At 38.5% G+C, this 25375-nt stretch overlaps 2 protein-coding genes across 4 annotated transcripts in view; one reads left to right on the forward strand and one right to left on the reverse strand.

Moving 5' to 3' along the window:
• Positions 1-901: 901 nt before the first annotated feature.
• The window catches only part of CHRFAM7A (CHRNA7 (exons 5-10) and FAM7A (exons A-E) fusion), a 44822-nt gene continuing 20348 nt past the window's right edge, over positions 902-25375 (reverse strand). Inside the window, exons 3-10 of one of the 3 annotated variants that reach the window (XM_083851166.1) lie at positions 22257-22301; positions 18324-18433; positions 11525-11604; positions 10185-10352; positions 9608-9802; positions 8124-8210; positions 7086-7195; positions 902-4996 (exon numbers count right to left, since the gene is read on the reverse strand). In XM_083851166.1, the coding sequence (XP_083707292.1) occupies positions 4478-4996; positions 7086-7195; positions 8124-8210; positions 9608-9802; positions 10185-10352; positions 11525-11604; positions 18324-18433; positions 22257-22301 (1314 nt within the window). In that variant the 3' untranslated portion in view covers positions 902-4477. The remainder of the gene's footprint in view (positions 4997-7085; positions 7196-8123; positions 8211-9607; positions 9803-10184; positions 10353-11524; positions 11605-18323; positions 18434-22256; positions 22302-25375) is intronic. The other 2 variants (XM_083851167.1, XM_083851168.1) reach the window with 2 other exon arrangements.
• The window catches only part of MYO1E (myosin IE), a 166155-nt gene continuing 159074 nt past the window's right edge, over positions 18295-25375 (forward strand). Inside the window, exon 1 of the mRNA XM_083851097.1 lies at positions 18295-18411. The gene's annotated coding sequence lies outside the window, so the exon portion shown is untranslated. The remainder of the gene's footprint in view (positions 18412-25375) is intronic.

Raw genomic sequence — 25375 nt, forward strand, 5'->3', positions numbered from 1 at the left:
GTGTGTGTGATGATAGGTGTATACAGAGGGCCAGGAAGCTGCCTACGGCATGTACGGAGCTAAACTTGTGTGACCAAGCTCAAGTATAGGGTTAAGTCTGAGGTCAGTGCTTGTCAGCACCCTGGAAGAGAGGGCATGGACTTTGGCTCGGTTGAGTGAGCAGCCATTGGCATCAGCCTCACCTGCGCACCTGACTTCGTGACCAACGGCAGCTCTGATCCAAACCCAGAGTGGATTCAGTACTGGCTCCGTGCCTGTATGACTGGGCGTGTTGGCCTCCACCACGCCAGTCTTCCTCAGTGGTTCTGTACGAGCTTGGGAGAGCAAGGAGGGAATCAAGTCTTGGGTTGCTTGTGTTTCAGCAACCCTTGATTCTTGCTACTGACGCATGCTCAGCACGATGTAAAGATAGCAAGCTTTTCCTTAGGAAGCTGTCACAGCAGGTGGCCAATACAGCGCACACCTGCCTACAAGCAGCTACACTGCCTGGTATTTTTCCCCATCTGGGGGTATTCTTCTGAGTAGATACTTTTTCATGGGTAGCCAACAAGCAAACTTTGCAGCTGTCAAAATCAGCAGTTTATTCAGCTGGTATGGATTTTTTTTTCTCCTCTCTTATCTTTTCAGTGCTAAACCTTTAGGTGAATTAATTGAGGCTAGCCCAAAGTATATATGGTATTTCAGTCCTACTCAGTTAACTTTGACAGTTCATGACTGAAGTAATATATAACTTTGGTGTAGGACTGCTTTGCTAGGAGGATGTGATGTATTTTTAATTATCAAAGACCTTTGTCATCACAGAATGGTATTTCCAAAGAGATTTTTCTCTCTTTCATGGTTGTTCATGTTTTTCACTGCTTGATTTCATTTCCATCTTAGCAAAATGAGAAAGAATAAAAATTCTCGATCTAAATCTTTTATTTGTACTGGACTGAAAAGGTATTGAATTGCTTATATAACGATTGGAACCTGACAGATATAACATCACTTTCTAATGCCCTCTATGCAATATTACTTAATGTAAAAAGTAGCATAACAAAAGGAAAAAATGCAGAATGTTGGTTTACCTTCATTTCTTGGTAAAGAAAGTGAAAAGCAGAAATGTCACAGGTGAATTGAGATTACATCCTGCAGCTAGAGAGATTGGAAAGAGACTTTAAAGAAACCTTTAAAAAAAAGTATCATATAGTATTATCAATTCTTATATAAAATAATTTATGATTTTTAAATACTGTTTAAATAATTTATCTGTATTTAAAACTAACTTTTTAAAATTTTGTTTGGAACATTTTTGGCATTAATGCTTAAATAAAAATGTTTACATATTAAAAAAATTTTAAATATTCAATACAAGTCAATATAAAAACAGAAAGTAATATACATTGTTCACAGATAGTATTGTACAAGACAGCTGAGCTCTAGAGCGAACTTTTCAATTTGTCAGACAAGTCATAGCTTAGTTGTGGTGAACCACTTGCTTACCCTATCTTCTGGACTCGTAAGATCATAACAGATACTTGCTACCAATATGCAGTCTATCATATTGTATAGACATACTGTATACCATATTTAATTCCCATCTCTATGTCCAGAATTGTAAATATTTTCCTAGCATTTAGATCAAAATATCATTTATTGCATACACAAATATTTGACATATACAATTTGACAAGAAATATACCACTTTTGCTCAGCTCAATTACACAAAAACTTAACTCAAAGATGCAAAATAATGTAACTGAGACTGTCACTGTTGTGTTTAAGATTTATAACCATGTTATTACCAAATGTTTACAGGTTGTGTTAACAGCAGAAAAATGAGAATTCACTTTCCCCCTTCATTAATCCTGCTGATATTAAAGGCAGTAGTGTAGGCATGATGCTGGAGCCTTACAACTAATATGTCTAGCACGTGGTATTTGCTGACAGTATAATCCCAGCGTTACAAACTTCAGCAGGACTTCACTGAAGGCCAACTACCAGTCTCCAGCTTTTAAGCACAGACATGTATGTTGTTGCTAATGAAGCTTACTGTCAATTTGTAAATTGCTTTCTCCCTCCTTCTGTAAAGAATTCCTATATATAGCAAGGTGATTTCTACAGATAGTGTAAATGGATTCTGGTGGAAAGAGGGGTATTCTCATGCTTCTTGTATTACATGTGTCATGTAGTACATGATTGCAGTTGTTGCATCCCATTGTACACTATAGTCCCCCAAAATCTTTTTTTTTTTAAACATTCTTATACAAGAGGACCCCAAAACTTTACAGACTCAATGAGTTATTCTGTGTAGCTATTTAGGGATACTTACAGAAGGAAAAATATTGATGCTAACCAACATTTGAATCAAGAAGCCTATTCTAGAAATGCTACTCAGAAGAGCAGCATGTGCCACACTATGTTAGTCACAAAATGAACAAAACTCACATTTCAGATTTTGGACTCGGGTTTCTTATTCAAATGCAATCTACAGGCTACAAAATACTTGCAGGAATTATTGCAAGGCTAATTCTTAATAATTGTTCCTGAAAAAAATAAAGTCTTCACAGACAACTTTCAGAGACAAGGTTTCAAGACAAGATTTCAATAAGGTCTTCAGTTCTTTACTCAGGTCTTTATAGTGTGAGATTCTGAATGAAACTTCAGGAAGAAAGAACTCAAAAACTGTGAGAAATAACCTGCTTCCTTTCACTTCTCCTGCCCTGTCACCTGGTTAACTCAGGTGATGGACTGTACCTGCGGTAACTCTAGGCTTGGTTTACATGAAATTTGATTCTTCTGCATTCAGGGGAGCAGCGTCTGGAAAATAAATTGATATCTAGGGGAGAGCAAGCATTTAAGTGGCTATTTTAATCCATCTTGGGAGATAAACTGAGGCCTCAAGTTTATCTCACAGTAAAAACATGGTACTACAACAGGCCTCTATTTGTGTGTCTGTTACCTCAGCCAAAAAGTTGTGTTTCTGCAGCATCAAGCAAGCAGTCAATGCTAAAGTAATCCTCCACCACATCTTTTATCACTTATAGCACTGGTCAGGAATACTGCTATTGGTCGTGAGACTAATTCTTAGCTATTTTGCAAGCACAGAATTTCAGGTCTTTGTATTCTCATGTTAGCACTGTTCATTAATACACTGAAGTCACGTGAAAACAAATCATAATTTGATGGGAGAATTTCAGAATCAGAAATAACATATAAATAAAGTGCTGAACTATTAGTTTTGCCTTTGAAAATGCCTGTCTAGACAAAAAGAATTTGTATTTAAGTCTTAGTCTTTCCAGGGAAATATATGCAGTTTATTATATATATATATATATATGTACAGCTTATAGTTTGTATTGAACCCCCAAAAGTTTTATTATTCATTAGTGCTCCTTGGATAATAAACTGAGCAGAAAGGATGCAGTTTCCTTGTTAGGACATGTTATGGTGACTCAACAGAAAGAGGTCTATAGAAGGCTAAGCAAACAACAGATCAAACATTTAATTTTGAAATTAAAACCTTGATCTCAGGATTTAATAGCTTTTTTTGCTTTAGACTTGTCATTTATACTGGAGCCTGTACAAGACGTTTACTTTTTCCATGTTGGAATCCAGTTAACAGTAAAGAGACAAGTGTGTGGATTTTTCTGTGATGAACAGCTGAAAGTGAAGTCACCATAATCCTTCATTTTCTTTATATCATCATTAAGGCTAAAGACTGACAGAAGTTATCAGTTGAAAGAATGTCTTTCTTAGGAGAAGGAAGTTGTAGTAAACACCACAACAATTACTGTGAAGCCTGTTTTAAGAATTCCGGCCAAACTTCTATGTCAAGTCCAGAAATATATAGAAAGACAAGATATGTGCTGTTTCATCTTAACTTTTATGTTTCCGGTGTCCCAGGCAAATTCAGAATCCTCACTTGTGCTCTATGTAAAATGCATTGAGGGAGTTGTGGGTCTGACTGGTTGTGAGCAAAAGAGCTCCATACCTCAACTCAGTAAGAACCAATCATTGAAAAGCAAGGTATTTTTTTCCCTTTTTTCTCTGCTGTTTGAGCTTCCATTCATCTGGATTTGATCCTTTCCTAAACTTAAGTGCTTCCCATCACTTATTCAAGTAGCTAAGATGGACTAACTTCTATCTTTAAAAAAAAAAAAAGTCTGGAAGAAATTATGTTTCTGGCATTGCCTACCCATAACTCTGTAATAAGCCGGTTCAAAATGCCTAAAAGATGCTGGTGCAATACCATCATTCTGAAGGGACTTGCACCCACTTGAGAGTGCTCAAGTGTGCTCAGAGGAGCTGGCACAAAGCCCTTCTGAAATGGTGCCACTCTTCAGACAGGAACTCTGGACCAGAGAGGGATGCCAGAGGGGACAAAAGAAAAAGGACAATGAGAAGCAGCATACTTGTTAAAAACAAGCAATCAAACAAAAAATACACTCTTATTTGCTACATATTATAATTCAGAGAATCAAATCATAGTTAATAGTTAAGCAAAATCTTTAGAGACAGCCTCTACGAAGTTTGGTGCTGACATCAAAATACCAATTGTACAAATGATTGTGAAGACTGAAAAAGCCATCAAGCAGAGCCGATCCACTACAGAGGCTGCAAACTTCCATTCATTGCAAACGGCTTCCTCTTCATCCTGGTCTCTGAATCTGTTGGCAATGTACCTGACCTCTTCCAAGATCTTAGCCAAATCTGGGTCGCCTTCAGAGGGGTGGCCGCTGTGCAAAAGGTTTTCTTCTTCTGTTGGTGAACAGGTCATCCTCCCGCAGATCACTCCTGAATCAGTGGTAGGTGTGCAGTGCACAGCATCCAGCCCCCTAAACCCAATGTACAGCATATTCCCATTACTGGACTGTTGTCCACTCACAGTGTTCATCTCCACACTCGATAGGCTACATCGACGCTGTTTGTGTTGACAGGCAGGACGCACTTTATCTTCCCCTGGTCTCTTCATCCTCAGAAACCAAGCACACCAGTTCAGAAGGATGATTCTTGTCTAGAAGAAAATTACTGAGAATAAGCATCTCTTTACACAGTCACTGCCTTTCGCAACTATTTGTATTTTTACAGCCTGGGTGAGTGTCAGGTCCATGGTCTCTGCTTAGCCTGCACAGAAGTTTCAGAAAATGGTGCAATAGTTTTCCAACTGATTAATTTGCTTGTCACTGAGGCTGCTTACTTACTCCAGCAGTGCTGTCGATTGCCTCAGGCTGACTATCACTGTTGGGAGTGCCCCCCACTGGGAGTCTCCATAGTGTTTAATTTTCCTTACACTTGAGCAGAAACATGGCAGCCTTTTCTACCCTTACTAGAAACCGGGAAGAGAAAAAAAATGCTTACCAAAGGCATTATTTTTGAATAGTCTTAGTAGCTCTACTTTAGATTGTAGTCAATAAATTAAATCTCTTTCACTCATATTTGTGCTTTGATATTAAATCCATATGGGATTACTGCTTGGATGGGGCTGCTAAAACAGATGCTATGCTGGACTGGAATAGACCACTAAGCTTCACAGTGTTTTGGCTCTGTTATCACATTACTTTCATGACAGTTGATTCCAGATTTTAGAAAACAAATCTGGATGTAACATAGAGGAAAAAGTGGATAAATTACTTTTACTTTAAAAAAAAATAATCTTCAAGTTTAATCTCTGTGTATCATTTTATTGTTTTCCATATTGCCTTATTCCAGCCATACAGAAAGTGCAGGCAAGTCGAAGACTGTTCCAGTTCAGATGCAAGCTTCTATAATTTATTTCAATCAAATTTTAAGAGCTCATTCCAGTGTTTCTTTTCCAGAGCACTAATGAAATATTGTCTCAAATAATACAAAAATCTTGCACTGTAATTAATATTAGATTTGCTCCATTTACTGAGTGCAGATTACCACTTAGAGTAGATGTTATATCCAAGCAGACATCCCAATCAAAGATAGATCTTGCCTTCTTACTCTTTCTCTACTGTCATGCTTTGCCTAGAAGGATAATACTTTATTAACTGACAGCCTGATACAAAACTCACCAGTATCCAAGGAAACTCCAATGGACTTCAGCTTCTCAACACCAAAGCCTACTCCTCAACCTCCAGTATTCAGTTTTCTGAGGATTTTTAACTCAGTACTGAAGATTTGTCCCATTTAGGGTCATCAGTTGTCACTCTAGAGGTATATACCTTTTATTCTCTTCGTTCAAATGTATTTTAAAACCACTGCTCCCGGATGGGCCAGGGAATATCTCATTAACTCTCATCTGCAGGGCGCTGCTGTATGCACTTCTTTTTTGGCTAGTAAGGATAATAATAACTCATTGTTTTAGAAAGATAAAAGAGAAAGGTCTTTCCATCTTCACTAATGCCTCAGGCTGTCACGAGTTGCTGGACAGGAAGACTGGACAGTTACCTGATGGTATTCATCAATATTTAGTAACTCCAATATCAAGACTGATATTCTCTGTAAAAAAAAAGACTTACAGAAGTATGTTATAAAGTCCTCTGCTCTTAGAAAAAGACTTCATTTTTTCTTTGCGCTTTACAGATGCTCTTGACCAGAGATGTGAAGATCAGAATTTTCCAGGCTACTTTCATTTCAACAGCCATCTTTTGCAGGTGCTCTTTAGGCTATTTATGTTTCTGTATGCACAACACCTAAATATGTAACAGCTGCACGGTTTCACCTTGAGGCTAGTGTATTTCATGCATTTATAATCTCCATCAGTACCCTGCTCTTTCCTTCTACTTGCTTCACTTCTGGTGGCTACAGCTTATTCGAAAATCACCTCACTTATATATATTTTGGTTTTAGCAAAACACTGAGGTACTTCTAGCTGTTTTGAAGGAGATTTTGAATACAGAACCAAGATGAAGAAAATTCATATACTCTCACTCTCTCAGAAAAAAAGGTATCTGGACGTGCCATTTCTAGTGAAACTACCTTTCAGAACAAACTGTTTAGCAAGGATTTATACAGAGATGTAGATAACGAAATTTATTTTTCTAACGGTAAAAAGTAAACATGAGTCACAACCTGCTATGGCACATCTCTGATCTGGACAGTTATGCAACGGATAGTGTATTAAAATCAAACCTTACCCATTTAGGCATTTTTCCCCCATCTGGATCATGATGATGGTATTGTAGAACAATAACAGTGACAACAACAGAGAGGCCAACAATAATCATAGTGCTGGCAAAATACTGAGCTGCAAAATAAACAGTTAATTATAGCGATATATTTTGACTGATGCTGTTTTGTATCTGTTAAAAGGAGCGTTTATGTCCCTGTAAATGTAATATGAAGTTAATTTTTCCAGTGTAGTGCTACATATGCTACTTTAGGTAGTTGTGAAAGATTTCTCAAAAGCAGACAGTGCAGCTGTTGTTTTCAGAGCCATTATTTGAATAATAAAAGTCTTAGTGGAAACGAGCACCTACTTTTTCTAAGCAACCTTGAAAAAATTTGCCCTCTCATTTTCTTTCACCAGTATCTTAGAGATTGGCTGGTATTTCTTTTGAAAAGCTTTTCCTTCTGTTTGAGCAATTACAATAGGAAGATTTAATCATGTTTAGTTCTGTAGTCCTAATTGTGTCTGAACTGCAACTCTTCCTGTGGGAAACTGACTCCCCTATGCCTTCCCAAAACGACACATAGCTTCTCTCTGTATTTTGTTCAGACCAGACAGCACAGAGGTTGTACAGGCGATCACACCCGTGGGAGACTCTCATCAATTGGCAACACTTGCTGCCTTGCACTGAGGAAACAAAGGCAACTTGGTAGCCCTCATGGAGGGCTTGTAATCCCCTCATGCAGCCCTGTGGTGTCTCAGCCCACCTGCTCTCCCCCTCCCTGAGGTTTCCTGTCGAGCTCTCCTGGGGGAGCTGCCTTTGCTGCTGGCATCATTCCTTCCCTCCCTGTATCTGCTGCCTTGTGCCTGTGCTGTTCCCCACGCAGAGGGGTCGGGCACCTTCCGTTCCTCAGGAAGTCACTGCTATATGCTCACACAGTCGAGTCAGAACATTGTTTTCTAATTTAATTGTACATGTAATTTGCTCTACTGCTGGCTTTCATGCAAGGTCACTGCTTCTCATTTAGCAAAAAATAAAAGTGAATAAAAGCTGTAGTTAGCTTACCGATTAAGGGCACAGAATCAGATGTTGCTGGCATAATTTCAGCCACAAGTAACATGAAGACAGTGAGAGACAATAAAACTGTTATACCTGAAAGATAAGCATGAAGTATGAAACTAGATCAGTAGTTGTAATAGCAAGGCAATAAGTGGCAGAGAATGAATCTGAAGGAGGCAAATGTATTGCTGTGGTTACCCCCCACCCCAGCAGAGAGGTAGGTTTGGGCAGACTCCAGTCCTTTCTGGGGCTACCTCAGGTTCATGGTGGCAGTGCTGTGAAACTAGTGCCAATACTAGTCCATGAGACTGCCGTGAATAGGAGAGAGATTACAAGGGTTGAGTAGGTCTGCGTTTTCTGAACTTGCACAGATGTATATATTTTTAGATCCTTGTTAACTATTCAGCATGTATCACCACTTGCTAATTAGCTGAGGTAAAACAAAGTACTTCTTGCTGCTTGTTTGCTTTAGAAACATGGTGTGATTTTTAGTATTTGAGCATATGAGACTTGATTAATTGGCATAGAAGCTACAGGCAGTATAATGCAAAAGATTCCTGAAAAACAAGTTTGCTGTATTGGACAGACTTTGATATTTCTTCATAAAAGCGGTTGAGTTCTGCGTGTGGCTATGTTCAAGCAGTCATGACTGCTGATATTTGGAGTTTGACTTCTGTTACTCAGTGATCAGTTCCCATCTCTATGAAACAAGGTCCAGCTCTTTTCTCAGGATTAGTGTGAAAAAAATAGGGAGTCACTGTCAGGTAGAAAAGGATTTAGGAACACAGAACTCAAAAAAATGGGGAGGGAGTTCTTGGAGAATGTCTTTCTGGAGAAATGTTCATTATGTTCCTACATTTAACAGTTGCATTCAATTAGTAGAAGCCAGTGTATTTGCAGATTTATATGGGGCAAAAAGTTTCATTATATATTTAACCACCATCTTAAGGATCAAGTACTTAAACTCATCAGACTTGTTTCACAAGCCAATAATTTAGTTTAAAATTGCTATAAAAATAGTAATAGCAGCAGTTAAATCGAATCAATCGTTCTGAGAAGGCAAAAAGCAATGCTAGGCTCTTAATATGAGTCATAATTAAAAGGAAACATTAACAAGAATTCCATATGTAAGTGCTCAAATGCAGATTTGTGAGCTTAAGCTTTACCCGGCGAACATGGATTTTTTTTTTCAGCAATTAAACATCACAAAATGAAACCCTGCTTCTGAAGGAGGCTGGTTAGGAATTGTCATGCTTCCACTTGGCTGGCCAGAATTTCTCCCTTTCACAGCTTCATTGTCCCCTAAAGCTTACAGCAAAGGTTAACAGTGACACCTGTGCTGCAGCATCACACAGTAAAAACAGTTTATGAGCCAGGGCACATAATCTATTCCTCCTTGTCTCCAAACACTGTTTAAAAAGAAATTTTAGAATACAACTTTTTTTTGGTTTGGTAATATTTACAATAACAATATCCTACTGAAGATTTACCTAGTGAGATCTTTTCTCCTGAGTCTGCTGGAAGCAGAAAAACTAATAAGGCAAGTGCCGATATCAGTACGCAGGGAATAAGAAGATTGAGTCCATAATAGAGAGTCCTGCGTCTCATAGTTACTGTGAATGTCACATCTGGGTAAGGTTCCTTACAACATTCATAAAAACTCTCAGTTCTCTTCCCAGGAACTCCTGTGTAAGAGGGAAAAGGAAGAAAACACAAAATTAATGTCAATAAACTCTATATTATGTAGTGATTATTTTATAAAAGGATAGTTGTAGCTCTCTAAGTTTTACTATGGGTAAAACTGCTTCTTCAAGCTTAATTCCCAATTAAGTCACTTTTGCCAGATAATAATGGAAAATCAGATAAAAGATATTTACTGACTTCAAGCTGACTTTTTTATGTTGATTTTCATCTTATGTCTGTTCTCAGAGTTTCAAGCACCACTAGCTAGGTCATTTATTAATTTAGTTTCTCTCTTAATTTCCCAATCATTATTTCAGCTATTTCAGCAGTGAAGTGCTGTCAAGGCTGCAGGTTCAGAGTGTAAATAAGAAATCAAGAGCTTACCTACTAGATCCCACTCTCCATTTGAAATATAGCCAGATATATCTGCTTCTTGCATTTGTAAGTCTAAGGACCAGCCTCCATATGTCCAGGACCCAAACTTCAGGTTACACTTCTGAACATCAAATGGAAACCAGCGCACATCTATGTAGCATGAGCTCTTAAATATGCCTAGGTTGGATTTTAAACAAGAACACCAAATTGAAATGTTTGTTCCACATAATTTCATGTCCATTTTGTATCTGGACCTTGTTCCACATTGCACCCTTTGGCATTTAGTTGTAAAGCACAGTTAATCTCAGCTGTGTCTTGAGATGTAAAAAGCAAAAGTCAGTTATAGAAATGGGAAAGAACTGCATCAATTATGTATTGATGTTATAAACTGTTCTACCCATTTCTATTTAGATACACAGTAGATAAAGATTTAGAGAAGCGCACAGATTTCTAGATACTGTATATCAGAAAGAAATGAAGCAGAATATGCAACCTGTTTCTCCTATTTCTGCTACTGAATAAAATAAGAGATCTTGAAAGATTATTTGCTATCTTATTAGATTTACATGATCTTGTTTTATTCGGGAAGGCTAGCTTAATTTTCACTTGTTGAGTCAGGCTCTGTCATTTAGCAGCTTTGAGAATGGAACTGAAAACCGCACACTAAATGGAACATCTTACATGAGAACAGGCAAACCCCTAAAGATCTTAGGTAGAAAAACTAATTTGGAAAGCACGTGGCTCTATTACCGTACTTTCTAAAATTCAGGTTCTTGGAAGAGTTAATTCTGGGAACTGTGGTAATTGAATTAGGGAACAGAAACTACTCCACTGATCCACACCCGAGATTCAATGATATACTTCTGATATCAAATAAATACCAAACACAGACTATATTCCTTTCAGGAGTCAAAAATTTTTCGATGAAGCATTCAATGAATCGGTTCAATTGAAGAGATGTCCCAAGATGTTCCTAAACATCTCATTGTAAAGTAACATACTAATAGAAGAAAGCACTAAAGTATTTCATTTATATTTAGAGACATTACCTTTGACAAACAATAACTTTTTATACTAAGGGATTCTATTTTTTATCTTCTTTTATTCTTCCACACTATTGTAATAGTGCATTATGACAGAAAAATTTAAATAATTGCAATAAAAAAATCTTCTGTGATGGTTTTCATACAAAAGTGTTAACCATGCAATTCATGATGCATCTAGGCTTATATCTAGCAGATGACAGCTAGCTACGTAAATAAAATACCAAGGAATTTATGTCAAATTTGAAACCGCACCATATATAGGTGGTCTGAGTTATAAGAATTTATGACATGAAAACAGCCTACCTGGTGGCAGATACTGGCAATGTCCTGAAGAATTGACTAAAACATTAGTGTGAAATGTAGCATCAAATCTTTCATCAGCACTAGAATAGGGAAAAAAGAAAATGAGTTATACACTCTGTGGCTCAAAATACCTGAGAAGAATCTGTTCTTCATAAAAGGATTATTTATCCCCAAAATAAAACCCATCAGCTTTTCTTCTGGCACCAGTTTCTTGTGGCCTCAGGGTGACCGGCCCTGATGGTATCGGATTTGTTCCTGATTACACTGTAAGTGGAGGCGAACCACGTCATTCTCTCTGCTCACCCACCTTGCAAGATTCACCACATTGCCTCGGCTTTTTATTGATTCCCATTTGGATAGTAAGCACTTCTAAAAAACTTCTGAAGCAATTGTACAGGGAAATCTGTTCTCTTGCTGTCTACATAAACAGCAGCTCCTTTTTGGGCTTTCATTTGTGCAGGGGATAAGCAAAATGAGACATACACTACTCTACTCTGTTGTATTGTTTGTAATTTCTGAACGGTCGCCTCGCGGGGATGGGCTGGAACACGAGTTAAACACCGTGCCAGCAGCTCCGGGCACAGGAAAGGCCACGGGAGCCGCAGGGTCTGGCATCTTGCTGTAGCCGGTGCTTGCGTTGATCAGAAAAACCATGTTATCTCTAGGGTGATTTGAAAATCACAAGTCTCAGGTGTGTCTCTGCCTATTAGTGGTTTAGTATCTCATGGCTTTCTAATCACCTTTTATAACATTGTCAGAAAAATACAGTAAGGCTCTGAGATGGGGAGAGAGTGAAATATTCATAATTTTGGCATAAAAGAAATTATAAGGGGTACATTTTCCCAGCAGCATAGCTCCTATTGAAATATTCTTTAAAAAAAAAAAAAAAAAAGAAAGAAATTCGGCATACTCTGATAAAAAATTGTGTATCTCAGAAGCTAAAATAAAGCAGTTTTTATTTTAGTCTTTGTTACTTTGCATTCTATTTTCCCCATATGTATTTCAAAGACATTACATTTTAAAAGTATCTGACTGATCTGTGAAATGTGCAGACAAGAAAAAATTAAATCCAAATAATTACTCTCCCACCTGGAGATGCACTTTTTCCACTGGTGAGTTGAATGCTCATAGTGCTGAAAGTCGCTCACTAGTGTTTTTCCAACTATTTAATTTGAACTCTGAAGATAAGCTGAGGAGTCTAAATATTGCATATGTAGTGTGAGTGGATTCTAGGACTTGGAGGGAAAAAGGGAATTCAACTCTAAGGCAGCTGAAGTAATGCAGGCTGCTGTCCTTCAGCTTCACAGCTCATGGGTGGATTCTCTGCTGGTTAACAGACTGAGCTCTTGTCGCAGCTTCTCTTCTAGATGGAGCACTAACTGTTCTGCCTCATCTTGGCTGCCTTTTTTCCTGGCGTTTGTGAGGAACTCATACTGCTGAGATGTCTCCTAACTGCACTGCCAAATTTTGCAGAAGTAGATTCGAAGGATATTGGGAGAAGTATGTATGTATGCAGAAGTATGCTGTATGCAGCAAGACGCATACACAAACACGTACGTTCACAGGTGGGCACGCACACCCTCCAGTTGCATAGGTCTCGTTTCCTTAGAAAAGCAGACTTAAAGTTCTGCAGCCGGTTTCGATATTGGACATAGGCAAGTAATTGCAGTGACTTCAGTGTAGCCTCATTAGGGCTACATTAGGAAACTCAAGCAGTGTAGTCAAATTTAGGATGTGAAAATATCCATGCTGAACAAATTGCTTGTAAAGTGGAAATCAATAACTCAAAACGAAATTCTTAGCTTCCTAGGCTAGTTTCTGTTTTCTCTCCCTCAAGCAGAGGTCAGTGAAGAACCAGGAGGCCACTTCTAAGACCCTGCTGTTCTTTCTGGTCATTCGCAAAAATAAAATTTTCAAAAGGCATCACATGTCAATCACTTGATTGACACAAGTCACCAAGGAATCTGTTTCATTGTCATGTGGTTTTGATTTTAATAAGACATATTCTTAAAAGGATATCAAGAGATACTTAGACTCGAATTTGAAAATATTTTTTCCTGGAAAAGAAGCATATGTGGTTTCCTACACTGTGCTTCTAATTGTTTTTTGAAATGCAGTGCTTCAATTGGGATTACACTAAGCAGGAAAGCCTTTGTTTGATGAGATTTTGGACTCAAATATAATGATAGAAAATCATCTCTGCTATGTTTCTTCTTGAAGTTATAGCCACTTGAAAGCAAATACTGATTGCAATACGTTGAGATGACAAAGCTGTACTTAGTAGACATAATCCCACTGGAACCTATCTGGAGAATCTCAGGTTTATGAAACTGGAAATATGAAACTGAGACCTAACTACCAGAATTTGTATTATTCCGTGAGCTAATGAACACTATGTGGCCATTTGGAAAGTAATACCAGCAAAAATAATCACTTCTAATGAATCTAGTAAAACTAACAAAGTAGAACAGAGCCAGACACAACACTAATACAGTCAGTCCTGTAATTTGTACGTAGACCAACATTTTCCTCCCTTGGATAAACTACAGATGGACTGGGCCCGGTCTCTTTACAACAGACTGGTAGTAAAATTTAATACAGCTGCCACTTGTCCAGGTACTATGTTATCCTTCTCATTCTGTAATGTGCTTCAGGTACAGTTAGCGTGGATGTACAGGTATTATGAAGAATAGTCGAAAATTGCTAAAATCATCCTTTAATTTTGGATACACATAAGCATAAATCTCCAGATGCACTGAAAGTCTCTCAGATACGTGGTACATGTGAGGAAGAATATTGTCATGATTCATTCTTTTGGAAACCTCTAAACCATTGTTGTAGAGTACCAATTTTATGGCATACTTAGTGTGTTATTCAGCAGGAACATGGAAATGAATGAATGATTTGTTGGTCTTTCCCAAGAATTCTGTCATTTATGAAATCAAGGTAGGTAGGAAAAGATGGTCAAGAGAACAAATTTGTAATGAAAAATACATTAAGCAAGATCAGTGTTGCAAAAATACCTGTTCAGGTTGCATGTTTACATTTCTATGTACAGAGCATTTTTAGGCTGGTTTCTGGACAACTGAAGCACTAATTGCAATGCTTAAACCAGAAACAAGAAGTAATCCTGGCAGGCAGTTACAGTAAGTGTGGTGAGGTCTAGCAGAGACCTCCTCAAATCACTTAGTGTTAATTGTAGCTCTGAGAGAAGCATGGAAGCGTGCTATAAGCAGTGTGTAGGTCCTGGAGAGAAGTACTCAGCTAGCTGACAAATGCTGTCACCGTGTGCTGTCACCACAGCATTACAATTCAACAACATCTGTGAGAATGGCATTAATCATAAAGGTGATGAGCAGGTGGCAAAAGGACAGTATAGCTGCAGCTGACATTGGTACAGCTATTGAATGGGTGTTGCTGCCACAAAGGGCAGTGGAGAGGGGCGTCAGGTGGATGCACACTGCAAGGCTGTCTTCTTAGTAGACATATGGGAGAGACACTGAGGAAAAAAGCCATCAGGAAGACAAAAGGTTTGTGTCACCTGCACAGGCAAATAAAACACCAAGTACCTTGTCTACCACAAAACAACCAGAGCAAGATGTACAAAGCAGATGTAAGGTCTTTCCACTAGCTGGGGAACTGCACACGGGTCCACAATAACTGCAGAAGAACAGACATCTTCCAGTGCTTTAACAGGGCACTTCTGATGGGAAAGGAGACTCTCAGGTAGCCTCTGTTATGGAGCTACGAATTCTGAAGAGCGATGGCTGATGAAAGAGCTGGGTCACAGCCCCACAGGCTGCTCGGGCCAAGCCTCACGCTAGGCAGGGAGGCCAGCACCGGCCACAGAGCAGGCTCCCATACATCTACAGAGCCGTGACCGTGTCAGCTTACACCACAGCAAGTTTGAGACCATTCCGAAGGCTGGAAGAGGGTCCCTGTTTATTTTATGTGGGACTGCCTTGATGTATGTGGTTATATCCATGCCAAAGACAGAAGAAGACCCTCACTCCCAAAGAAATGCTCTCTATAAAGGGTAGCTTGAGCAATCAGAGAGGGGAACTGCACTGTTATATGTGCTCAATGTACTCCTATAAGAGCCTCTGTGAGAGGCAAAAACAGTCTTTGCTGAGCACAACAGACAGATGGAAATTGGCGTATCATCAAGACAGGTTTTTTTATGAAAATGTGTATGAAATGAAATGTGTGCATAGCCAGGTCTTCAGTTTAACTCGGGACTGTTGGAGATAAAGAACTTAGTACTTCTTTGGGGTTTCTTCTTATAATTGCTTAACATGGAATAAGTGAAGAAAAACTACAACAACAAACCAACAAACAACCAACAAAACTTGGATGCTTTAGTGAGGAAAGGAGCAATGGTAACTATCACTGTCTCATGCTCATTTTTTCCAACACCGAAGCTGGGCTATAGCTGTTCCTGCTACCCAAATGGAAGACCATTTGCTCTTCAAAATTCAGACTGTTCTAGAAGGTACAGGCACAGATCTTGTTCCTTAGCAGCACAGAATGAATAGTTAGATTGTAAGTAAACAATTAATTCCCTAATTGAGGGGGGGGGGGCATAAGGAAAATTTTTGTCTACAGATTCTTTAATGATTTACTTTATAGGAAACACTGGACACGATGCGTTTGCCAGTTTTTCATTGTACTCAGTAGATGGTAAGACTAAGGGAAGATTCTACTTAAAGGTAATTAAAGATACCGAGTTTCTAAAGATGTAGGGTTTTCAATAATTGAAGCTGATATTCTTACTCTTTTTCTTTTGGTAAATATAGCTTCAGAATGCTGCCAAGAACTTTTTTGTCTAGTTACTGTTCAACAGTGAAATGGACAAAGAAATAATGAGAAAAGGCATAGAGCAGATGACAGCTTATCAATATGGATATTCTCTTTCATATTTCATTTTGTCATAGAGTACTATGAAGTAATTCATCAGTGGGTAGTGTAATTCTGTATAATGCCATTGAATAGAAAACCTGGCTGAAAACATGATTTTGTTTACATAAAGGTATATGCATGCACTGATCTCAAGATGTTCATGTACTTTCTGCTCCCTCCACACCCCCCCCCAGAGAAAAACATTGGTATGATGGAATTGTTTTTTTATTCCCCAACAACAGCTGCACAGATATTACATGTATGCATCTAAGGGAAGAATTTGGTTACTTGAATTCTATAGAAAGATAGTGTCCTGGTTTTAGCTAGGATAGAGTTAATTTTCCTCCTAGTCGCTGGTAGGGTGCTATGTTTTGGATTAGGATGAGAAGAGCGCTGATAACATGCTGATGTTTTAATTGTTGCAGAGCAGTGTTTACACCAGGCCAAGGACTTTTCGGCTTCTCGCTCTGTCCTGCCAGCGGGCAGGCTGGGGGTGCAGCAGGAGCTGGGAGGGGACAGACCCAGGACAGCTGACCCAAACTGGCCAAAGGGGGATTCCATACCATCTGACGTCATGCTAAACAATATATAGGGGTGGCTGGCCGGGGTGGGGGGGGCTGGCTCGGGGCTCGGGGATAGGCTGGGCATCGGTCAGCGGGTGGTGAGCAATTGCATTGTGCATCACTTGTTTTGTACATATTATTATTACTATTATTATATTTTCTGTCCTAATAAACTGTCTCTATCTCAACCCACAGGCCTCAGTTTTCTCGTTTCTCTCCCCCATCCCAGAGAGGGAGGGGGAAGGGTGAGTGAATAGCTGTGTGGTGTTTAGCTGCCGGCTGGGTTAAAACCACAACAGATGGAAGAAAAACTTACTTTTTATACATAAAATCCAGCAGCTGCATTGCTTTCATAACAGAAACCTACAGTGCAGGGGATGTCACAATCGTGTGATATATTGGAAAAGTATTGTGAATAGTACTTAACTAAAACAGTCTGTATCATGCAATTGTATGCCTAGGTTTTGTACTCCCATTAGCACTAGTAATGTTTCTACTTAATAAACAATGTTATTTTTATTTTTGATGTGCTGTTGTTTTAAATAGATCTGGGGTTTGCAGTGAATTTGCTCACAGATAACACTTTGAATCCTTAAACAGACTAGCATCCAATTTCAGCTGAGATTTACTACAACACCTTGCTAAAGCAGTATGATTCCACACCTAAAGTTTATTGTGAATACTCCAAAAAATGGGCCACTAATTTCTTACACGTAGTCTTTCAGAAGGATTCAGAGCTCCAGTGAACATACCTTTCCTGAACAGGGTAGCAAGCAATTAGCATTTGTTCTGTTTTCTTGTTTAACACCCCCATTTTCTCTGTATCTTATATACTCGAAGTCGCTTGTATTTACTCTCTTTTACATACACTACCAAAAAACCACACTTTATTACAGACTCTTAAGTTTTTGTTCTTTCTAAGAAGTAGTAATATGCCACCTTTTTAAACTAAATACATTCCACAATGGGAACCTGCATATAATGGTTCAGCCAAAGAATCTCTCATGTCAGCCAAGTTTCTGCAGCTGATTGAATTCACCAGTAAATATTTACACCAAGCAAATAATTTCAGAGAAAAATATCACTACCTGTACCATTAAACACAGGCAGGAAAGTTTAGTTTTCTAATCATCACACAAAATCCAACTAGAATTGATTATAGAGAAGCTGTTAGTATTTACTAAGTATTTGCAAATATGACCTCCCACTGTGTAAAGTAGTTATTTTCCAGTATTCCAAATCTGCAAAACCTAGGCATTTTAATGAAATGGTTGTCATTTGTCTTATGTTCTCTCCTTCCCCACAGGAAAATAATAATAAAAAAAAAGCGTGTCCACCTGTTATAGAGAAGAATATCTGGCTTCCAAATCAGTCCATCAGGAAAACGGACGTTCTTCACTCCAGGGTATTCAGACACATTCCACTGTAAGTAATGATCTGTCCAGTACTAAAATATACAAACTGAACATGTTAGCTCTTCTCATCCATGGCTTTAATTTTGTTCTCCGGACTGTATAGCTTGAAACAATACATGTTTTCTTGTTAGAGATCTTATTTAGCTTCAGACAGTAAAATGCTTGAAAAGGGTGAATTAGGCTACCAAGAGCTCACTGGAAAGCATAAAAATCTCATTTTCAGTTCACACTGCAATGCATATAACAGCATATAAAAGAAGATCTGATATGCTTGTATTTTATTGTTCATGCTGGCTCAGGTATCAGTTTGGGATAGAACAGATTTTGTTTTACAATTCATACTTAACTTCAATGACCTTTTTTTTTTCATCAGAGACAACTTTGTTTTCTGTGGTTGCAAATTCTTAGGTTGTAATAACTTGATTACTGGTGTGTGGTAGAGCAGCCAACAGTCTCTGCTGATAGGAAAAACAACTGAAATGGCAGAACAGTTAATACTGGCAGCAGAAGGCCTTAGCAGCTCCTGTGGCCTGAAGTTAGCCAGCCTTTGAAGCAGGTGCTCAGCAGCACCGTACTGCTCCAGAAGCTTTCTTCCTGGCTGGCGCTTCCTGCACTGGAAGCTGCCACCCTGGCGGCTCTCTGGGCTCCTTACAACAATTCCGTGACTGCCAATATAGGCATGGGTTCTGTTGTGGTCAAACCAACAGGGTTTAGAACTGTGTTTCTTGGCATGTGCTTCCATATTTTTCTCATTAATTTTTTACTAAGAATTTTTAGTTCTTTGTCACCTGGACAAATGATCTGAGTTTTATATTGCTTTTTTCCTTTTGCTCTACAGATACTAGTTGGTTTTTGTTTTGTTTTTACAGGAATCTTAAATCAGAATATGTCTGTTAATAGTTTTTTCTTTTCACTTCCTGCTCCATTCACAGTTCTCTAATCACAAACTGTGTGTCTTGCTCACGTTTATCTATACACAGCTTATATAACCTGATCAACTGCTTGTCATCTTTTTATTTCAGGATTTTAACTCCATTTTTATGGTAAATTGTATTATATGATCTTCCCTGATTGACAAAAATTCACTGTACTTTCTACCACTTATCTTTTGTAGAATTTAGACATACCAAGATCCTCATGATATTTTATTTATTTATTTACCGAGTGTAGTAACGTAAACCAATTGGAGTGTGGTTTTGAGGTGTTGTGTTTAAACCTGTGGGTCCTTGTTTGCATTATGTGACTCTTTGTCAAGAGCTGACAGAATAAGTCACTTTTTTGACTAGCAGGCACATGGCTGGGACTGTAGGGCCATGGGGCAGCTGCTGCTGAGCTCACTGGCCTCCCAGACTCTCTGGCTGATTGCCATCTGAATAGCATTAAAATAATACCAATGTATCCAAGAATTTCTTATTCTAACTTCTACAAGGTATTGTAGCCAACATGTTGTAGCACAGGGTGGCACTGAATGCTGTAAAGACAGTCAAAAGTCTAATAGAAAACTTAATTTTGAAGACTGGATTAGAAATAATGCTAAGCAGATTGTGGTTGCTCTCTTTAGCCACATTTACAGAGTGTTTACTCATCAAGCTGGACATGAGCTGTCTCATTTTGTTTTAACTTTGGAGTTACAGTTTCCACTGTAGCTGAAGTATGTTTGATGCAGATTAGAAAAGCAAACATCTAAGGGTACTTGGCTTAGTACTACCTGTTTGACTAGGCAAGGCTCCTGCTGTAACTTCAATCGAATTTAAGATTCTGATGCTGAGCAGTATTGCCATGGAGATACAGTTCATGACCAAAGAGTCTGGATAAATGCTAGTTTTATTTGCCCTTCTCCCAGGTTATTTTTTGTACTTAAGTATTTCATTGATGACTAGATAAAATATATTTAAGATACATCTTTGATTATATATATGATTTATCAAGGAAGGGAGTGGAGGCAGACATACAGGGAAAAACTTCTCAATGCAGACCATTGCGTCATAAAATGTCATATGGTTGCCTCAATCATGCTTTGAATCTGTCTAGTATACACTGAATAAACAGTGAATACAGAAACACTTTTTTTTTTTAATGTAAACACAGGCTATGAAAAGTGGCTGCATTTTTTGTAGTATTCAAGTGATCTGCTCATTGTGGTCTTAACATGTTCCACATACAGTATGTACTAAGGTGAATAAATCAAAAGAAATACAGTGAATATATAAAAGAATCAAAAAATTTACTTGGGGAAAAATACCTCCAAAAGGACAAGGACACTAGGATAAAGAGAGGAAAAATAAGTGATAGCTTCTTGAGTGTGAATTGTCATATATTTTCCTGGTAAGAAATTATAGCAACATTTTGTCAAAGCCAAAACCATATTATATTTGACAGTTTTAACCCTGCTGTAAAACAAGCCTATAAAACAGCATGAGCTAAATGCTTCTTCCATGTCAACTTCTCTTTATGAATAAATGGAATAGCCATGCTGTCCTTCCAGGGGTCATCCAAACAATCTCTCATTTGTTTCCTAAAGCCCTCCACAGTGCAGGAGAGGCCTTCTGTAGAAATGCTCTAATCAAAGAAAAAAGAATCTATTTAGATCAAATGAGCTGATTAAAGAAACTGAAAGGTGTAAAGTTTCTGTTGAAGCAGAATGATTGTCTTGAAAAGTAAAACTCTCTTGTAAAGCTTTACTTAGCCCAAACAGTTTAGTTTCTGCAATACAGATGGGAATTAAATGCCAATTCTCATCCCAGCTACTGTAGTATGGAGAAAATTTGCCCACATCACCCCATCTTTGTAAAGCATGGGTTTATGGAAGAAATTTTTTGTGGCAGCACTAGGAGCCCAGTAGTCAGCATGGTAAGAGGCATCTTGTTAATTCTAAATTTTAGTGGTAAACTAGTTAAAAATTCAAGTCAGAATAAATCTGTGTAGGCTCCTTTGCCTTAGGGACAGCTCTCTCTCTAGTTAAACTTAAAGAAAGAAGAAATTTAAAATACTCTCACAACGTTCTTGACTGTTCTACTGTCTGTTCCATTTATTAAAAAGTGCGTGACACTTACTCCTACCCAGTAACGTCATCCTTGAGTTAATGGGGGGCAAAGTTCTCTGCTGTGCTATCTAGTGGTGGCAACAGAGGTATGTTAAGTCTGAAATAAGGTCTGAAAATTCTGTGACAACTGTAGCAGCTAAACATTGCATCAAAAGGTAAAATAAAGCTACTGCTTGAAAAACAAACACCATATGTATGCAAAACAAACAGGGAAACCAGGATAAAAATATAGTGTTCGCAGCTGAACATTAGGAAGCTGAACCTGTGTTCCAATATATATTTGTCATGTAACTGAGAAACAGAATTTGGAGAAATAACCTTAAAAAATCTCATCTTTACGGTTAATCTTTGATGATGATTGATGTTTAACAAAAGCAGTATTTTGAACAACATGAAAATAGCATGTCCATCTTAATTAAAATTCTCTTGCAGTTTCCTAAAGAGATAGACTGAAAGCAAAGCAAATAGTGGATTTGTTGAAATGGGTGATAAGGAACTTGTACCTACGGTTACTGGAACTCTGGACATCGGTATCTTAGGGTGGTCAAGAGTTTTTAGAGTGACTAAATCAAGGCCAGTAAGTTTGTGACATATCTAGCTGTGGTGACTCAAATTCATAAAAGTTTTCAAAAACACCTGAAACAACATCAAGTCCTAAATCTCAGCCTTGCAGTTTGCCATTCACTTCAGCTTTGTATACTGTGTGGTGAGATACAGAACAAAAGCTTGAAAGCTTCCTAAAATTCACACCATCACAAGATGAAATGTGAAGACCAAAGGAGGAAAATCTTGCTTCGTTTCTCAGAACTCACCATTTGTAGCCAGATATTTGTTGTTAATACCTGATTCTTTTCATCCTGAAAGGAAGAAAGAAAGGAGGGGAGAAAAAAAAAACAAATGACAGCTTAGTATCATGTGGCTAACACTAGTAAATACAGTCAACTATTATGGAATAGTTGTGCTAAGGTACCTTTTAAAACAAAAGGAATCATTGCCCCTGCCTAACTGCATGGGAAGTTTTCACAGGTAGTTTTTAATGTATTTCATATTACTGCTGTCAGTCAAACTGTTACTGGAGGGTATCTTTCTGCCAGATTTTTTCCTGGGGCTCCTTCTTTAATAGTATCTCAAAAGGCAAAAGAGATTATCAGAGAGGTTGCCTATTTCACCTTTGCTTAGGAGCAGCCCTCTCACTAATTAACCTTACACACCAGACATACACAGCTAATAGAAACAACATTGAACACAGGACGTGTGACTAACCTCAGATGACAGGTACTGAGGCTGTATCGAGTAGCTTCTTAACAGGCAAGCAGCACCACTGGTTTCAGTGGAACTACACATCGAAGTGTTCCATCCCAGTTTTACCTGAGAAGGGTTGTTGGGGCAGAACATTATTTTTGTGCCTGGAAGTTACAATTTGAAGGCCTTACTGCTCACCTCCTGTGACTGTCTGATGTAAGCTCAGGTGACAGAATTGGCATCTTAATGCTGCAGTTAACTAAGGGGATGAATTCTTCATTTCTCAGACACAGGGAAATGCTGGTGATCTTACTCCTCTGGAGGTACCAGCAATTACTCATCCCTCAAACTGTATCTGCATCCACCTGGGTTGTGTGAAGTGAATGGAATATACCATATACTGTCTGTGTTCCACCCTTTGAGCTGAATGCACAATCCCTGTCCCAGCAACAGCCAGAGCTTCATTTGCAGTCTAAGGAAGTGAGATAGCAAGTTTCGGTCACCTGTACAGCAGGAACTGTCAGAGTCGCTTGTCTATCTAGACCTCTGAATTTAAATCTCTCTCTCTTGAACTTAAATTTTGTTCCTAAATGCCCCAATATGGCCAAAAAAAGATTTAATCACATTTCATACCAAAACAGCTGTCTTTTTGATAATACTTTTTACTAAAGATAAATACTCTTTTGCTGTTGCTTGGTGGACTTATAATTGAACAAAAGTTCCAAGTGATGTTTAATTTAAGTGATATTAGATTAACACTACAGTAAAGAGTTACACAGCATGCAAAATCAAACACAGTGCAAGGGATAACAGTATTTTGAAAGCAAGTGGAGCCTTTTGAGGAACAGCATCGGTAAGCGCATGCCAGCATTACTACGTTGTGTGTAATCTGAACTAAATGTATGACATAGAGACAAGTAAAATATTTAGGTAAAGATCAGTAATGTGATTCAATAAAGTCTGCCCTCAAATGCACATTCCTACATTCATTTAAAATAAAAAAGTAAATAAAAAATATAAGGAATCACAGACCACAGGAAGTGATTCAGCACTTTTCCTATTTTCTGCTTCATCACCTCCGTGCACCTTACTTTTTCACTGAATCTTATCTCAAGTGAACAACTCATTTAAATGGCATCCTGGGGAAACAGGCTTCTTTAACTCTTTGGTACCAGAAATACATTATTAAGCGTGCTGAAGACATTGCTGAAGATGTCAGCCAGGCAAAGTAGAAATTAATTTGTAATAGTAGCTGTTATTCTCTAGCCATGCAAACATTAACTTGATGCCTCTCTGAGTAACCTTCATATGGTATAAGAGCAAAATAAAACTAATTTACATGGGATCTTTAATTAATGAGTGAAAGAAACAATGCTTAAGAGATCATTCATACCATGAACTGAAGTCTATAAACAAGTGTTGCAAATAAGGGATATGTAAAGCCTGTATATATTTCTATTCATCATTTTAGGACAGACGTAAACACCACCAATGATAACAGCATGTAAAGTTCAGTATCATTTTCTCAAGGCTCTGTGTATCATCCCAGATGAACATGCCAAGTTCCTATGACATGATGCCTGATCTATTGCACCTAAGCAAAGCTAAGGGCACCACTGCTGTGTGGCTTCACCACAGGACACAGTAGGTTTGCTGCTCTGCACAGGTCTAACTGGCTACACAAAGGTGCAGGGCAATTCAGAATCCATTATGTTGTGGGAAACTTGTTTCAGGACGATTAGCTAAACGGCATGTACTCCTGCACTGTTAAATCCTGAGTTAAACTCACATTTTACTCCCAGTGTGATCTTTTTCTACACACAAATGGCTCCAGCTTTAGATAAGTGATGTTTTAAAAGTTCCCTTTTGAGTAGCAGGAAAAGACTGCACTAAAGCTGGAGCGCTGCTGATGCTCAAGCTAATGATATGCCATGGGGATTTATTTTGAAGCCCTGAGTCTACAGCGTAGTCAGATGAACTATTTCTGGAATACCATAAAAGAGCTCTACTATCAACCAGCACACATCACAGAACCAGGGTAGAAAGCTAGCACTCACCAGTGAAACTAGCCCAGCTGAAGAGAACAGCAGCCCTTTAATCCAGCTGTGCTGCTGGCAGTTATTCAGCTGCCTGCCACACTGCCTTGCAGCTGGGCACATGGCAGAGCCATCCCAGGTTGCCTGCAGGAGACTCTGCAGACATTTTCTGGGGCACTAATCCAGCCACTGAAAGCCAAGAGTTATTCTGAGCAATAATCTTTCATTCAAAACCTACCTGAAATTGAGTATCTAGAGAGTACTAATTCAAAAATAACTTTTACGGTGAAGACAAGCCCTAGATGAAGATGGACCATGCTGCTTTCCTGGTGTTTCTTTCTGGTATTTTAAATGTTTAGAGCCTTAAAGAGTATGTTTGATCAAAATAGCTCCCACTAGGATCACTATATTTCAGGATCCATCAGTGTTTGAATCGTAAATCCTATCACAGCTCCTCAGCTATAAGAACTCGTTGCATGCTGTGAGTTGGTTTATAGCATTTATCCTAGGAGCAAATGGCTTCCAAAATTGTAGTCATTATTGGATTGACTCACCCATTGCTAGAGGAAAGCTTCTGATTTAAAGGCTTTGTCCCTTTCTCCAGGCCCAAGTGAAGCTGGTGGAGGTGGGGCAGAAGACATTCTACAGAGTTT

This window comes from Anser anser (assembly GCF_964211835.1).
Source record: "Anser anser genome assembly, chromosome: 10".
In the NCBI taxonomy this organism is placed as follows: domain Eukaryota; kingdom Metazoa; phylum Chordata; class Aves; order Anseriformes; family Anatidae; genus Anser; species Anser anser.